The sequence below is a fragment of the Merops nubicus genome, unplaced genomic scaffold, assembly GCF_000691845.1.
Source record: "Merops nubicus isolate BGI_N331 unplaced genomic scaffold, ASM69184v1 scaffold8630, whole genome shotgun sequence".
In the NCBI taxonomy this organism is placed as follows: domain Eukaryota; kingdom Metazoa; phylum Chordata; class Aves; order Coraciiformes; family Meropidae; genus Merops; species Merops nubicus.
Genome location: NW_008584770.1, coordinates 1,551 through 19,374, shown reverse-complemented (window position 1 = coordinate 19,374; position 17,824 = coordinate 1,551). Strand labels below are relative to the sequence as shown.

The following is a 17,824-nucleotide window of genomic DNA, read 5'->3' as shown; positions in this document are numbered from 1 at the left end:
GTGAGGTGCGGGTCGGGCTCTTCTCCCGAGTAACCAGCAATAGGACAAGAGGCAATGGGCTGAAGTTGCCCCAGGGGAGGTTTCAATGGGATCTGAGGAAGAATTTCTCTCCTGGCAGAGTGGTGAGGGATGGGCCCAGGCTGCCCAGGGAGGTGCTGGAGTCACCAGCCCTGGAGGGGTTCAAAAAAAACCTGTTTCTATGTGGCACTTTGGGACATGGTTTAGTGGTCCTGGCAGTGCTGGGCTGACAGATGGACCTGATGATCTTAGAAGTCTTTTCCAATCTTAATGATGCTGTGAGCAGGGACATCTGCAGCTAGAGCAGGGTGCTCAGAGTTGTGTCCAACCTCCCCTGGGATGGTTCCAGGGATGGGGCAGTGACCACCTCTCTGGGCAGCCTGGGCCAGGGGCTCAGCACCCTCAGTATCAAACATTTCCACCTTCTCTCCAGTTTAACACTCCCTCTTTTACTTTAAACCCATCACCCCTTGTCCTGTCACAACAGACCCTGATAAAAACATTGTCCTCATGTTTCCTGTAGGGCACTTTTAAGTACTAGAAGGCCACCAGAAGGTCTCCCTGGAGCCTTCTCCTCTCCAGGCTGCACAGCCTCAACTCTCCCAGCCTGGCCTCTCAGCAGAGGGGTTCCAGCCCTTGGATGATTTTTGTGGCACCTTGTGATGTCTCTAGGATGCTTGCCCCATGTCCTCTAGAAACCAGAAGGTGTGCACCTGCAAGAGCTCTTCAGCACAGCAGGTTTCCAGAGACCCACCAGAGAACACAGCATCTCCTGCTCCCATCCCTTCTGCAAGAAAAAGGTCACAGGGGTTTAGGAAGAATCCAGAGGGGAAGAACTCCTGGCTTGCTCAGTCTCTGCTGTCAAGAACCAGCCCACTCACAGCACAAGGTTCCTCCAAACATCATGTGAGGTGAAGGGACAGAGCAGGGCAAGCCCCTGAGCACTGCTCTTGGGACCAGGGCTGTCTGACAAACACTTTAAGCCCCAAATACTGGAGAGAAAACTATGAAATTGAGAAGTTTCATCAAATTTTGCAGAAAGCCATGAATTGAAGACAACCTTTGGGCTGTGTGTTTAAACCAGTTTGCCAATGCAGTTTTAGATGGCAAAGATGAAAGAAATACTGGTATTGCCATGAGGAAAGGGGCAGGCAGGGCTCTGATCTTCTGGATCACCCCCAAAGGCAGTCAGTCACCTCCTTCTTCTCACAAATTATGGAGTCTCAGGTCCAAAATACAGGCTCAGGGTCTAAAGTCTGGATACCTACCACTTCTCTGCACACTTTGGTGTTTGAGACAAGCCTACCAAATGAACTCTGTTCTGTCAGGGTTGGACTCTCAATGTCCTTACACCTCAACACACTGAGTAAAGTTAGGACAGCAGCATCATCAAATCAAAACAGGCACATCCTTCAATTGCAGCTTCTGAAGTATTTAGACTGAATAAGGACAGCACAGGCAAGAGGAAATAAAGAGGACATGGTTTAGAAGGTGTTTCATGAGGCTTCACCACCCAGCCCTGATCAAATCAGAGGAACAGAACAGAACCCAGAGGTGACCATGTAATGAGGAGCACCCACCTCCACCCCAACTCAGCATGAACTGCACCAGTCACCAAACCCAAAGAGCAGGGCAAGTTTTGACAGTGGGCTTCACAGATGGGTTATGTGAGGACTGAAATCATTAGTGAGGCTGAATTTCATTTCTCTCTTGCCTTAGATTGGCCCAAACCATTCTTAAAGCAACAAACTTCAATCTGCTGACTTCATGATAAATAGAAGCAGCCCAAAATGAATTTAAGAAAAAGTTTTGACAGTGGGCTTCACAGATGGGTTATGTGAGGACTGAAATCATTAGTGAGGCTGAATTTCATTTCTCTCTTGCCTTAGATTGGCCCAAACCATTCTTAAAGCAACAAACTTCAATCTGCTGACTTCATGATAGATTAAATAGAAGCAGCCCAAAATGAGTTTAAGAAATTCTTAGCACATCAACCTATTAACAGCAAGAAGTTGAAAGCAGGAGTAGCAGCTTATTCTCAAATGTTTTTTCCACTCCCAGCTTGTCTCTCTTTTTCCTTCCTACTTTTTCTGGTACAGAGGCAGGTTTTCCCCATGGGACTGCTCAGCTCCAGAGTAACACAACCTCCTTAGTGGACCTGTAGTACCTTTAAACATCTTCACACAAATACAACTTCCCTTTTAGGTCACCACCAATTTCCACAATTAAAATCAAAAGAGAAAAAACCTCTCTTTGAGGACCAGGAGAAAGTCACACCTCAGACTTCAACAGCTGAAAGGTTAAAGCCCAAACTGCTCCAGCAACATGTAACTCCAAACACTGCTTCAAGCTGTCTTTACTATACCTTTAACATCAGGATCATCTATGTGGGGTTCCAAATTTTCTATCATTTCCTCCAATTCTTTCCTTGTTGCCATAGGAATGTTTGAAGATGCTGGCATGGTGAGTTCCTGAATCTCTCTGTCCAGTACTATCTCAGAAGCCTGCTGAAGCTCCAAGTCAATATCTATTTCAGGAAGTGGAGTCCTCCAGAAATGGAAAGAGTTGTACAATTCCTGCTCTGAAAGAGAAGTCTCCTGGGAGCTCAGGCCAGGCTCCCTCAGACCTGCTGTGTGGCAAGGAGAACCTCTCTCCTGCTCATCAGCCATCTCCCCATGGGATTCTGAAGACAAAGTGCAATGGAAGGGTGACTCAGTCTGGAAACCACTTTCCCTCAGGGAGTTATTTGACACTGTATTTTCATCTTCAATGGTATTTTCAAGTTTTGTTGCAAAATCAACGTGTGGAGACAAATCCTCTGTCCTGCTGTGCTCATCCTCTGTCGTAACATCTTCTGCAGTCCTGACTTGTTCCCTGTGGAGTGCCAAAGCAAACCAACATTGAAAACCCCAAATATACTCCTTGCAAACAGATGCTCTTGAAAAAATTCACACTCATGCTGTTGGCTTGTTATTTATTGAGTTAGATTTACTTCCAGCCCAGAGAACTGCCCTGTGGAATCACCGAGGGGCTGAGGCTGGAAGGACCTCAGGAGGTCCTCTGCTCAAGCAGGGACACCCCAAGCTACCTGCCCAGGATTGTGTCCAGAGGGATCCTGAGAGTTTGTACACACTGATGAGATCCTCCCTGAGCCTTCACTTCTCCAGCCTGAGCAGTCCCAGCTCTCAGTCTTTCCCCATAGGGGAGATCCTTCAGTCCATCACCTTTCAGCCATTCCTGGAATCTCTCCAGCATGTTCATGTCTCTCTGATAATGGGGAGCCCAGAACTGGACACAGAACTCCAGCTGTGGCTCAGCAGGGCTGAGCAGAGAGGAAGAACCACCTTCCTTGAGCTGCTGGCAACACTCCCCCCCAGTCCAGCTCAGGATATCACTGGCCTTCACTGCAAGGGCACATTGCTGGCTCATAGTCACCTTGATGCCCACAAGGACCCTCATGAACCTACTTTGCAAAGCTGCTCTTTCCAGCCAGACCCCAGCCTGTACTGGTGCCTGGGGTTGCTCCTCCCCAAGTGCAGGACTTCCCTTGCTGAACCTCAGGTGGCTTCCAGCCCATTTCTTCAGCCTATTGAGGCTCCTCTGGATGGCAGCATGACCCTCTGACACACCAGCCACCCCTCCCAGTTCTGCATCACCAGCAAACTTGCTGAGGGTCCACCCTGCTCCACCATCCAGATCATTCATGAAGATGTTAAGCAGGACTGGACCCAATATTGACCCCTGAGGTCCATGCCCAGTTATTGGCCTCTAACTATCACCCTCAGGGCCAGGCTTCTGAGGCAGCTGTCCATCCAGCTCACTGTCTGCTCATTCAGCCCATGCTTCTTCAGCTTCTCTGGGAGGACCTTACTGGGGACCATCTCAAAAGCTGAAGTCTAGGCACTGCTGTCCACTGCTCTCCCTTGTCTATCCAACAGCCATCTCAGTACAGAAGGTATATCCTAAGCTCAGTCATATCCATCCATAGTCATGTAGTTTTAGTAACTAAATGAAAATTCTGGTAGTCTACAAAGATGAGAAGTTCCAGATCTTTCCATTGACCACAATAAATATTCAGTTTATACAGGAAAAGTTAATTTTCTTAACTTGCAGTTCATACAGAAGAAAAACAGGGAGGGGAAAAAAGCAGTGTAGATGGAGCAAATTCTTCACCTGTTTTCCTGTGCAGAACCACCATCTTCTGGGTTTTTACCATCTTCTTCTTTGAAGTACTGGCCACTGCTGGATGGATTAGCAAAGGTTGATATGAAAGGCCCCAGGGACTGAAAAGCAGCTTGGCGGACCTAGGGGAAAGGGTCCAAGGGTAAAAAATCAGATATATACACACACAAACTTATATCTACCTAAATATATACATATATATACCTCTCTCTATATATATATCTCTCCATCTTTCTGTCTTATAAATCACAAATGCCTGCTACTAGGAACAGGAAGGGTCATAAGCCTGCTAAGGACACCAAGAGTAGAGGCTCCTCCTGTCAGCCAGCTGCATAAAAAGTGCTAGTGAAAAAAAAAGAGTTAAGAAAATGCAGGGTAAAACCAGTTAAATGATAGGTAACCAAGCTGACAGGCCTGTTCCCCACAACCAAGGAAATCACAGTTATATAGGTAACAGAATGAGGGAAATTTGAAAGTTCAGCTGAGAATTTAAACAACTTGGAAGGAAAGAATGATGTAGAGGGAATCAACATTTCACTGCCATGAGTTTGACTTGTTATAAGCTTTCAGTTCTTTTCCCTCTCCTGTTTGACCATGTCATTCATCTGCTCCTTCCTCCTGCTGCTTCTTCTCCCCTTCCCAACAAATATCTACCACCAGTTTTGTTATTTGATTCATTCTGCTGGGCTACAACTTGCACAACTTTGAAGGACCCAAGAGCTCGTGCTCCTGGTGCAAAAGATCTACTTGTGGCTCTTGGAAATCTGCTCAATAACAAACCTTAACAAGGTTTGAAGAGTAAATCATCAGGACAAAAGAAAACAAAACAAAAAACCTAGAGAACAGAACAAAAAAAAACCCCCACAAAAATACCACCCAAACCAACACCAAACCAACCCAAACCCAGTTAACAACCACCACCACCCCTCTTGCCCTCAAAAAAGGAGGTGGTGGTAGGAACCTGAAGAAATACAAACAAATCACCTCTCATTATCCAGTTTTGTTATTGCTCTTCAGCAGTGTTAAGTCATGAGAAAAGCTGGCAAAGCTCTCCTTGCATACAGTCACAGAATGGGTTGGAAGGGGCCTTAAAGACCATCTAGTTCCAACCCCACTGGACATGGACACCTCCACTGGACCACACTGCTCAAAGTCCCATCCAGCCTGGTCTTGAACAATTCCAGAGATGGAACATCCACAACTTCCCTGGGCAACCTGTTCCAGTGTCTCAACACCCTCACAGTGAAGAACTTGTTCCTAATTTCTAATCTAAATCTCTCCTCTTCCAGTCTGAAGCCATCACTCCTTGTGCTATCACTCCAAGCCCTTGGAAAAAGTCCCTCCCCAGCTTTCTTGTAGGCCTCCTTCAGATACTGAAAGGCCACAAGGCCTCCCTGGAGCCTTCTCTTCTCCAGGCTGAACAAGCCCACGTGCTGCAGTGAAAACATGAGGGACACTCCATACCCACTGACAAACTAAGGAGTCCAAAAACTTTCCCTGAGGTACCCAAAATGAGTTGTGTTCTCCGCGCTCACGGGGAGAAGTTCTACCCAGAGTACTGCAGTAAAACCCTTTAAAACTCAAGAAATAAAAAGCCATTCTTACCCATCGTGATGGATCACTGATCAAATTAATAAAAAGGGTGGACAGCTTTGTCCTCCTGACTTCCTGGGAGGTGGCACAGGACACTGCCATGAAGCACTCAGCACAGGCCTTCCGAACCCCCCACACGTTGTCGGAGCAGAGCTGGAAGAACCTTGGCAGCTGTTAGGAACAAAGGTGGCAAGTTTGAACAGGCTGTGCTGGTTTCAAAGCAAGTTCCTTCTTCTTTTTCCACCTCCCCCAATTCATTTCCTTCCTCTGGGTCTCTGCTGCCCTTGTACTTGGATGAGGTTTCACATTGCAAGGCAAAGAACAGGGGTTGAGCAGCACCAACCTTCTCACGATACTGAGAAGAATTCTTCTGTTGTCTGAAGAAGAGCAAGAAAGTGCTAAATTTCTAGCCTGATATATATAAAAAGCCAAAGAATTCCAAACTCAATTCCAAAAATACCCCCAAGCACAGAAAACCTATCAGAAACCAAACCCTCATCCCTACCCCATTCTTTTAAAGCAGGTAACACTGGAAGGAACACAAACACAGAATACTGATGCATTAGTGTTTTACCTGCAGAGACCACTGCAGAGTTTTGTTAGATTCTCACTAAAATGCAAAGGAAGAGCATCTTCAGAAAGAAAGAAAACCTTTCTCTTCCACCTAAACTTCTGGGTGTTAAGATTTACCAGTCTCTGCCACAGCTGCCCCACAGTCCAGGGCCTGAACTGCACAGAGGAACAGGGGCATGAGAGAATTGCTGGTTAATGACCTAAGACCAGCAGAAAATGGTTATTTCCTGTTATGGGAAGAAAGCTCCAACTGCCCAGCCACACATCATTCCTTTCAGATAGAAATTGCACCACTTTTTCATTTCATAGTCTAATTGCAGCCTTTACAAAGTTCTAATCCAAATTCATAAGACATATTTCCCATTTGTGTGAGAGAATCCATTTGCATCCCCAGTCAAGAACCACGTGGGATGGAAACCTGCACAAGGAGAGCTCTTTATTTTCTCTGCCTTTCTTCTCCTCCTTCCCAGGAGGGCTGCAAGTATTTGTTAGAGTTGGGAAAACTGACTTGAAAAAGATCAGGCCCTCATCAAAAGATTGTCCCCATCTTTCCTGTAGGCCCCCTGGAAGTCCTGGCAGGTCCCCAGCAGGTCTCCCCAGCTGGAGCCTTCTCCTCTCAGCTGCCCCAGCCCAACTCTCTCCTGCTGGGCTCCCAGCAGAGGGGTTCCCCCCTTGGGGCATTGCTGGGGCTCCTCTGCTGATTCTCCCAGCTCTGGAACTGAGCAGCCTGTAGCTCTAGGCTCTCTTGACTTGGCAAGTAAGAGTTCTGTACTCACTTGAACTGCCTTCAGGATTCTGTGAACATGACTCACAGCCTCACATCAGCAAAACTGAAGAGTTGCAGCTTTTCTACTCTCTCCTTACTAAAGGAATGTAATAGTTGGCTAATAATTTTAGCTGCCCTTGTCCAGCTCCACTACTGACTTGTATCACAAAGGAAAATCCTTTAAGAAATGACTTACCAGCATTTCTTCAGTGGCTTGCTGGCCAACCACACTGCAGATATCTCCAAAATTGGCTGCGCATACCTTGGAGACAAAAATGTAACAAATAACCACTAAGATCATTGTTTTCATACAGCAAACAAAAGCAAAGGGAAAAAATAAACAGTTCTGCAGTTCAAGCTTAATTAGTTGGGGTTTTTTTTCATGAAAGAATCACCCTAGAATTTAAGTGAAAGGAAGGAAGATAAAACACATCCAAGTGCTGTCAGATGAAAGACTACAAGCAGCTCTCAAGGAAAATGAGGTGTGCAGTGGTGGGGTGAAATCAGAACACAGCCTCAACACCCCAACCCCATGATGGAGTGGTGGTTTATTTCATCTTAATGAGCATCTTGAATTCCATCTGCACCCAGAGATATGAGCTCAGGTGGCCAATGCTGTATCAGTTACAGCTGGTTCCCATTTTTGTGGCTATCAGAGGGACAAGCAGATTTGCTCTTTGAGAAGAGAAGTAGGGAGGGACTCTGGGGAAAAAAAAAACAAATCAGTGGAAATTTGAGGTGAACCCCCCCCCAGCTTTCACCCATCTATGTCACAAATGAGATGTAGGAGGAAAAAGTCATTTAGTGAAGGGTAAGACCCTCTCACAGCTCATGCCACCCAGCAGCCCCGGGTCCCACCTTGCGGACGTGGAACATCCTGCAGTCACAGCACATCTCACAGAACCTGGGCAGCACCAGTCGTTCTGTGATGTCCTTTCCCACCATGGAGGCCATTTTGCACATGATCTAAGCAAGACAGACACTCATCAGGGATGCACACACACCACACAATTCCCTGCTGGTTAAGCAGAGGCTTTACACCTTTCATTTTCATTTCGAGGCACGTAATTTTATTGAAAAGAGTGGAAAATATTGAAGAAAAAGTCATAGTTTAAATTAAAAAGCTTTGGCTGCTTCTGTAAAAAGGGTTTTGTCTTTTTACCCTCCTGTCATGACTGTAGAAGACATTGGTTGTTCAAACTAAATCAAATTCCTGAGAGAACTGAACTCTCAAATTACTCTATCCAAACAGACTTACACAAACCCAAGCACAAGATTCTTTCACTATTCCAATACTTAATGAATGCAAATATTGACAATTCACAGAAAATTATTAATGATTAATATGCTTCAGAAGCTTCTACCACTTCTGTATGGTTTAAAAGTTAATTACAACACTTTATATTGTGCACATTCAACTCCCTAATATCAAATTACCAAAAAGTTGTATCAGCAGCAAAAAAAGAGACAGCTTTTCCCTCTAACTGCTCTTTCATTCTGATTTTTACTACAACTCCCCCAAAAAAGAAGGTAATCTAAAAGAATTTTGTGGTTAACTTTCCTAATCATATCAATTGACTAATAAATTCATTCTCCTGTAATAAATTTCTGTTCTCCTAATGTCTAGGGGGGTCAGGGAGCTACAGACACCTTTGCCAAGTTTTAATATCTTTAAAATAATGAAGAGTAAAACTATTCTGCTTGGAATTTTATCCTGGATGCATTTGTAAGCTTTTTCAAGGAGGTACCAGGAATTTGGTGCCAAAGGCAAGAGTGTCCAGCCTGCTTAGTGTTTATGAATCCAGGCATATTATGAAAGTAAAATATTAATAAAGTCTCTCTCCAGCAAAAACAATTTAAAAAAAGTAAATTTAAAGTCACCCAGCAAAAAAGCATCAACATAAATGGCAAAAAAATCAACAGAAGCATGAAGTTGTACACATTATAAAGGAGAAGTGGCAGCACAGCTCATTAATTTGCTTACTATTTTAACTTGAGTTTATTAAGGTTGTGGCTAATGGAAAAAAGAAACCCACCAACCAACGATGAACTCTTCAACTCAGCTGCTTATTATTTTGCCCAAAATCCATGAGGAGAACATTATTATAAACCAAAATCCACGAGGAGAACATTATTATAAACCAAAATCCATGAGGAGAACATTATTATAAACCAAAATCCATGAGGAGAACATTATTATAAACCAAAATCCATGAGGAGAACAGACACACAGCAAAGACCAACAGCACTCAAGCATTAAAGGTTTATTCCACCCATGGAAATTTTCTACATATGCAATTGAAACTCCCATAAAACCACCCAACCTGAAAAAAAACCTAAACAGCCAAAACCAGCAGAAGCTGTAGGAGTCAGTGAAATGAATGCCCTGGGCTGCCTTCTCCAGCTGGGTTTTTCAACAGCTCATATAGGCTGTAAAGAATTGAAATCTTAACTCTGCCTGGAGCATAACACAGCAGGGAAAAAAGGGTTAGTTCTGGATAGCAATGTCATTTTTTTTCCCCCTCTTTAACACCCTGTGGATGTGCAGCCTGGAAAGATGACTGCCATGGGAGTTGTTTAAGCAAGGTTTACACCAGGGGGTGTGGAGCTGCTGGTACTTACAGCCACAGCTTCTGTCTTCACGTCGTCGTTGCTGTCGGGAGCCGTCAGGTCGATGAGGACAGGGCACACTTTGGTCTCCACATCATATCTCTCTATGAGTTCTTGCTCCAGCAGCACCAGCAGTGCTGCCTGGCTTGTCTTCCTGACCTAATACAAAGAGGCAAAAATAGAATCAAGGAATTCATGGAATTGTGTTTCGTTTTGGGGTGTTTTTTTTTTAGTTACCTTGTATTTTGGAAGCTGTCCCTATACCCTGCCCTTGGAGAGGACAAGTGTTCCAAAAAGCCCTTCTGCAAACACTCCATATTTGACACACACCATGTCTGAAGCCCAGAACACCCACACATTGTAAACCAAGGTAATGCTGTTATCACAGTGGCCACCTACTTCCCAAACCACAGGACAATGGCCAAAGGAGCAGTCATGGCAAAGCTCGTGCAATACTTGAAGCAAAGCAGCACAACTAATTGGGAGCAACAAAGTCCTAAGGAATGTGAATATTCTTAAATCCTCTTTTTCTGAGATTAACAAGTCTGGCTGACAATGAATAACTGTTTATTTCAACTGGTTTTTAAACTGAGACACAATTTTGTTTAGTCTTATCTTAAAAAAAAAAAGACTGTACTAAAATAAGATCACCATTAGGTCACAGGAACTGTGTCCAGCTCCAGGCTCCCTAGTTAGGAGAGACCAGGAGCTACTGGAGAGAGTCCAGTGGAGGCTGTGGAGATGCTGAGGGGCTGGAGCATCTCTGTGCCAGGACAGGCTGAGAGCCCTGGGGCTGTTCAGCTGGAGAAGAGAAGACTCAGAGGGGATCTGAGCAGTGCTGAGCAAGAGCTGAAGGGCCCCAGGGGTCAAGAGGTTGGGGCCAGAATCTTGTGCCCACTGATAGGACAAGAGGCAATGGGCACAAAATGGAACCCAGGAGGTTCCATCTGAGCAGGAGAAGAAAATTCTTTGGTGTGAGGGTGCAGAGCCTGGAGCAGCTGCCCAGAGAGGCTGTGGAGTCTCCTGCTCTGGAGAGATCCCAAACCCTCCTGGCTGTGACCCTGGGCACCCTGCTGTGGGTGAGCTGCTGGAGCAGGGGGCTGGATGAGATGATCTCCAGAGGTCCCTTCCAACCCCACCATGCTGGGATTCTGGAATTAATCACCTGACTTCATATCTGGCTAATCCCAGTCTCTCAAAAAAACGTAGTTTTATCAGAAGAGAAAACATGCTGGGCAACAAAAGGCTACAGACTGCAAGGCAGCAGTTTTGAAAACACCTTTGAGATCTTTGGTTTGGAGCAAACCAGCCCAATAAGCTATGGAAATTCAGAGCTTAAGACAATCATTGACTTCATTACCAAGAAAGCATCAAGCAGAAGTAGGCTCTTGTATTATACATGAATTAGCAAAACAGCTACTAAAAACAATAGGTCTGGGTACCACCTTAATTATGGAGAACCTGGAAAGGGCAAGGAAAATATAAAGGTGACAAACTCAGAGGCTGAAAATACTTAAAATAACATAGCACCCACCATCAGCCTGGTCTGAAATGATGTGGAGAAGCCTAAAAAAAAGTTCTAGGAAAACTTAACTCGGACACATGGAGAAACAAACCACCCAGGTTCAATCCAAAAGCTTTCTAGGACTAAGATGCAAATATCTGGGTATGGTGTTAAAAAACTGAATTGTATCAAAGGGTTAGTTTTTCATGACTAGTGTTATTTTTTGTAAGAATTTAAGTTATATAAGCTTATCAAAGGGACTGTTTAATTTTGTCCATAAGGATATAACACCAGATAAAAGGCCTCAGAAATCAGAATAGATGCCATTAGATGAAAAAAAACCTGGAAATTTTCTTTACTTAGAATCATAGAATCCTTTAGGTTGGAAGGGACCTCCAAGATCATCAAGTCCAACCCTTGAGCCATTAGGGCTCTAAAGTCCTCTGCCAAAACAGATCAGAATCTGTCAGGGTTGGAAGGGACCACAAGGATCCCCCAGTTCCAACCCCTCTGCCATGAGCAGGGACACCTCCCACTAGATCAGGCTGCCCAGAGCCTCCTCCAGCCTGGCCTTAAAGACCCCCAGGGATGGGGCCTCAACCACCAACCTGGGCAACCCATTCCAGGGTCTCACCACTCTCCTGGGGAAGAACTTCTGAAGTTCAGTGTCTTGTATTTTATATCCATTCAAAATATTTTCACCCCAAAATATGACATGCTGGTCTGACAGCAAATTTAAATCCCTTTAGCATCCCAGCAGGTATATTCAGCTGGCTAAGGAGCTCTCTGTAGGAGACTCTTACCTGGTTGTTCTGGTCGGCGAGGTATCGCACCACGATGGGCAGTAAGTATTTGGAGAAAGCATAAGGGATGGAGGGTCTGTTCTCCTGGCAGAACATGGCAATGTGAGGCACCTGCTCCATCAGCTCTGCCCGCACCGTTGGCTCTGCCAGGGGCAAAAGAAAACCCAAAAAAGTCAAAGAAATGGCTGTGGGTTGACTGCCAGAAGAGCTTTTCACATCCTGGGGGTGTGTTTATGTCAAGTTTTGTGTTGACAAGCAGCATCTTCTTGCAAAATGAGGTGCAGCTACACTCTGCCCTGCTAGGCTACTAAGATGTGTCCCATGTTGTCAAGAAAAACCCAAGATGACCTCCAAACATCAAGAGTATCAGGATCTGAGCTCCCCAGGAGCATCACCTCATTCAAAAAATCCTGCTAAGCAGAAAATCAACCCAAAATTGGTACCACAAGAAGAAACAAAGTGAAGGGGGCTCCTGGCCAGTGTCTCCTGGGAGAGCTCCACTGAGCAGGACAACCACAGATGCTCTTAGGTCATTCTTTGCTCTAAAAGGCCACTGATATTTTCATCCCAGGGAGAAGATCCAGGATCTTTCCAGTTCTTTCTGTTAAACCTTTCAGGTGTGTTTCTCAAAGAAATATTTCATTCATTTTTTAAATCCAGGGGTCAGTGCACCCCTTGAATGAATCTTAATCCTCCCTCCAACATCTCTTTGGGGTATAAGAGGAGAAGCAAGAGAAGAAATATAAGTGTGGATTAAATTCCAACTTTGAAAAAATCAGCTTCAATTCAAGAACTATTTCTGTCTTTTTATGACCAGAATCATCCTCCTTGGAGTATTTGTAATCCAGATGAGACATTACAAGCACTGTCTCTTCTTAAACAGAAGCACATAACTGGCATTTGTATTTAACAGGGCTCCTGAACAGTGGTTACAAGTGACAACTTAGGCCTGAACAAAAGGAAACAAAGCAAAAGGACAGTTTTGATTGGAAGAGACTCAAAAATCCTCAAGTCCAACCCTTCCCCCAGCACTGCCAGGTCCCCACTGCCCCGTGTCCCTCACCCCACATCTCCACAGCTTGGAAACCCCTCCAGGGGTGGGGACTCCACCACTGCCCTGGGCAGCCTGGCAGGGAAGAAATTGTTCCTCAGGTCCAACCTCAACCTCCCCTGGGGCAACTTGAGGCTGTTTCCTCTTGTCCTGTCCCTTGTCCCTTGGGAGCAGAGCCCGACCCCCCCCTGGCTCCAGGCTCCTGTCAGGAGCTGTGCAGAGCCAGAAGGTCTCCCCTGAGCCTCCTTTGCTCCAGGCTCAGCACCCCCAGATAAGACAAGCAACTAAAGGAAAGGAAGACTGGAACTTGCTGGACAAGAAACTGGAGTGAGGGCCCAGTGCCAGGGCTGGAGGGACTCACTCCCACCTTTCCCCATAAGGTGCTATTCCAAGACATGCCCAGGACATGATCTAAGGGTACAAGAGGCTTATGTCACCACATTTATCACCAGGATCTTGTTCTCACTTCTGAGGACTCCTGCCTCATTCCTTGCAGCAGATAGAAGATGACTTATCGGGGAGGAGGGGGCAGAGAGAAGGTAGAGGGAGGAAGATAAATTTGGCTGAGGCTGCATCTTTGGCAACAGTGCTTCTTAAATGGTTTCTGGATTTGCTTCAGGCAGTTCCCACCCTCCCAAACCCCAAACCTGTGGCTTCCATTGTGCCAACACAACCCTTTGTGGAGCCAGACAACAAAGAGTGTGAAAGACCTGACGTGGCTGACACAGCTCCTGCCCCACCACAGCAAGGACCAGCACTTCCACTGCCTCCCCTGGGCCATCACACATCTCCCTCAAGTGGCAGAACAGTCTGATGAGGGAAGCAAGTGGGAGAGGGCTCTGGGACTGCTTCCATCAACACTTGCTGCTGGAGAAATGCCTCCAGTGCAGGCAGAGCCAACAGGAGCTCTGCACTGAGCCCATCTAGAGCTACAGATGAAGCTTTGGACACTGGGCACCCAAAAGGGGCAGATTGGTTTGGCTTTGGGAACTCTTATCCACTGGGAAAGTAACAGCAATGCTCTTTCTCCCCAAATCCACCATGTTTGCTGTGACATTGGGTTCACAGATTTCTTCATGAAGCACTCCAGTAAGAGAACAATGAACATCAAAACCAGAAGATCCTTTTCTTCTTCAGAAGAGGGTTCATCTATTATGCAGCACGTCAGTGAGTGGCCTCACCACCTGCCAATATCAAAGGGCTGCTCGTGTAAAGTGAGCCCACTTCTTCCTGAGCTTCTGCACGAGCTCTGGCTCTGTGAGGAACACAGACAGAGGAGCTGATGCAATTAAAGAGCTGAAAAATTCATGCCCAGGAATGAAATAGAACTGTAAAGTCACCTTAGTTCTTAGATTCGTAGTGAAAGGACAAGAGGAACAGCCTCAGGTTGCACCAGGGGAGGGTTAGGATGGACATGAGGAGAAGTGTCTTCCCCCAAAGGGTTGTCCAGTGGTGGAGTCCTCATGGAAGGGTTTCCAAGCTGTGGAGATGTGGTGTGAGGGACACAGGGCAGTGGAGACCTGGCAGTGCTGGGGGAAGGGTTGAACTTGAGGATTTTGAAGGTCTCTTCCAACCAAAGCAATTCCATGACTCTGTGGTTCAGTTCCCCAAGTTTGAAGTCATGGCTCTGCCATCCCAGTGGGGTGAATCCAAACCAGCCCAACGAGGGCTGCAGCTGGCTGTGCAAGCCACACCTCCTCTCCCTCTCAAAAAGGCAGCTGTGCCCTGCTGGGGAATCACTGCTGCTACACAAGAACCCAAACCTCCAGCTTACCAACTGAGACAGGAGCTCAATCCTTCCAGCTGCTGAAGAACACGTTCTGCTGTCCATCAAACCCAACCCACCCATGCAGTCTGAGCTGCCAAGTCAGTTTAAGCTTTTCTGGGGGTTTTCTACCCCAAATTTAGGGCTTGGCCATGAACAGAGCATGGCAGCATCAGTTAAAATTGTTACACACAGCTTCTTAATGCATAAACTCATCCAGCTGGACTCTGGTTTTCACACTTCACAATAGTCAGGTCCAGGCTTTCTCACAGTTTAAACAAAATGTGGGTGGAGATTTTTTTGCTTCACATCAAGACTGGAAGCTTCTATTTTAGGCACCCTGGAAAAATCCCTGCAGACAATTAGGTTCCTGTAGCATTTACTTGGAACACTGGTTTTCCACAGAGGAAGTATTTTCAAATGCTGTTCTTTACAAACTATCTCCTGAAGGCACAAGTCTATGCCTTAAACTAGCAGGGGACTAGAAATAAAGTTGCAACTTGTCAAAACCAAAATAAATTGAACTCAGAAGCAAACTTGTACTTGTTTTCCTCATTCATTAGCACTTTGTTTCATGCCCCAGGTCTTGTGTATTCTCCAGACACAGAATTTTACTGAATTGAGTAAAACTAAGAATGAAAGAAGTGAAAATGGACTTTTAGTTGTTCTGTTTCTGACATAACTTTGAAAAGAAGGTGCCAGAACAAAATGACACAGTTCTGCCCCTCCATTTCTAGACCACATGAAACCAGACACACATTCCAACCAACACCTCCAGAATCTGGGCAGATTTTGACCTGTACACCCCAAAATTCAGATTTAGCTCTTTCACAAATCACTGTTTAAAGGTTAAAAACACCTATTGTGGTTTTCATTCAGCACTGAGTGAGAGGTAAAGGTGTCAGTGCACAGTTTGGCCTTTACACTTTCATTCTTTAGGAATAAAAAAATTGGTGAAAGGTAAGTGAAAAATACTGATTTAACCACACTAGAGGGAAACAAGCAACACAAACACCTTCATAATCTCTATGTATAGATACCCCTGTGCACAGCCTGGGGAAGAGAAGGCTCCAGGGAGACCTTTTGGTGGCCTTTCAGCATCTGAAGGGGGCCTACAAGACAGCTGGAAGGGACTTTGTACAAAGGCTTGTAGTGACACAAGGGTGATGGCTTCAAATTGGAAGAGGGGAGACTTTGACTAGAAATTAGGAGCAAGTTCTGGGTTGTGAGGGTGATGAGACCCTGGAAAACATCACCCAGGGAAGCTGTGGATGCTCCACCCCTGGAACTGTTCAAGGACACACTGGATGGGGCTTAGAGCAACCTGCTCTAGTGGGAGGTGTCCCTGCCCATGGCAGGGGGTTGGAACTGGGGGATCTTTAATGTCTCTTCCAACCCAACCCATTCTATGTAGGAAAAGCTGGCACAGCTTTCCAGAGCAACAGAGCTGCCTGTGACTCAACATTGCTGAAAATCAGTAACAAAACTGGGCAGGGTGTGCCCAGCTGGCCAGGAAGGCCACCAGCATCATGGCTTGTGTCAGCACTAGTGTGGCCAGCAGGACTAGGGCAGGGATTGTCCCCCTGCACTCAGCACTGGGGAGGCTGCACCTCAAACACTTGGTTCAGTTTTGGGCCCCTCACTCCCAGAAGGACCTTGAGGGACTGGAGCGTGGCCAGAGAAGGGCAACGGAGCTGCTGGGGAAGGGTCTAGAGGCCAAGTGTGGGGAGGAGCAGCTGAGGGAGCTGGGGGTGCTGAGCCTGGAGCAAAGGAGGCTCAGGGGAGACCTTCTGGCTCTGCACAGCTCCTGACAGGAGCCTGGAGCTGGGAGCAGGTCAGGGGTGGCTCAGTCCCTTCTCCCAAAGAACAAGAGATAAGACAAAAGAAAACGGCCTCAAGTTGCACCAGGGGAGGTTGAGGTTGGACCTGAGGAACAATTTCTTCCCCTGGAGGGTTGCCCAGGGCTGTGCCAGGCTGCCCAGGGCAGTGGTGGAGTCCCCACCCCTGGAGGGGTTTCCAAGCTGTGGAGATGTGGGGTGAGGGACACGGGGCAGTGGGGACCTGGCAGGGATGGGGGAAGGGTTGGACTTGATGATCTTTAAGGTCTCTGCCAACCAAAACCATTCTATGATTCTATCTCTTCCTCCAAATTTCCCACCCTTTTGGAAGACAAAAGAAAATCTAGACCAGTGAAAATACACTTTAGCCAGAGCCCATCCCTTCTAGCTCAGGAGTCCATCAGAAAGACTGACATGTGCTGCTTCAGTTCTCAGCTTCTTCTCTCTTACTAACCAGAAATGAGCTTCAGAGCTGACTGGCAGAGTGAGGAGTGAAATACAGGCTAAGGAGAGAGGGTAAAGTCATCATTAATCACCCATCAGATGCATGGAGATGAAAGAGGATCACATCAAGCAAAGGGAAAGAAATTCTTCTTGTAGCAGGAGGTGGGAGAAGAAACATGGAAAATCCTAAAAGATGAAGATGTGGGAGGGGATAAAACACATTTAGAGGTCCTGCCAGCTGGGCAAGGCAAATATTAGCATTCCAATGGCTTACACAGGAAGTTTTTGTTCAATAAAATGCTGAATTCTGTGCAACTCAACAGGTCCTGTTGGCATCCCTCTCCACACCAGCAGTGGTAATTGAAATGGTCTCACTGGCACAGGCTGAGCACTCTCTGAAGTCATTAAGGTTGTGAGGTCTCCCAGATTACACAGCTCCAAAACTTAATGGCCAATTAGCCTAATAATTGTTTTTAAAAGGAGTTTGTTTTGCTAGCTGCACCCACAACTGAGTTGATGCAGTGAAGTGATCACATTCAGGAGAAAAAAACTGATTTACTCAGAACCCAAAAAGGACACACCTAAGGCTCTTGTTCAAGCTCTGGTCTACACCTGAGACCAGAGGAGGCCCAGATCTTTTAACACCAAGATAAGCTCTTTATCCCTACCAAGGGTTT

At 46.1% G+C, this 17,824-nt stretch overlaps 1 protein-coding gene across 1 annotated transcript in view; it reads right to left on the bottom strand.

Moving 5' to 3' along the window:
• LOC103777707 (serine/threonine-protein phosphatase 4 regulatory subunit 1-like) overlaps positions 1-12,192 on the bottom strand; it is a gene marked incomplete at both ends in the record, with an annotated part of 14,318 nt that extends 2,126 nt beyond the window's left edge. Inside the window, 8 exons of the mRNA XM_008945269.1 lie at positions 2,384-2,892; positions 3,486-3,497; positions 4,192-4,322; positions 5,806-5,964; positions 7,329-7,394; positions 7,991-8,098; positions 9,755-9,901; positions 12,050-12,192. Of these exons, the coding sequence (XP_008943517.1) occupies positions 2,384-2,892; positions 3,486-3,497; positions 4,192-4,322; positions 5,806-5,964; positions 7,329-7,394; positions 7,991-8,098; positions 9,755-9,901; positions 12,050-12,192 (1,275 nt within the window). The remainder of the gene's footprint in view (positions 1-2,383; positions 2,893-3,485; positions 3,498-4,191; positions 4,323-5,805; positions 5,965-7,328; positions 7,395-7,990; positions 8,099-9,754; positions 9,902-12,049) is intronic.
• Positions 12,193-17,824: the final 5,632 nt, after the last annotated feature.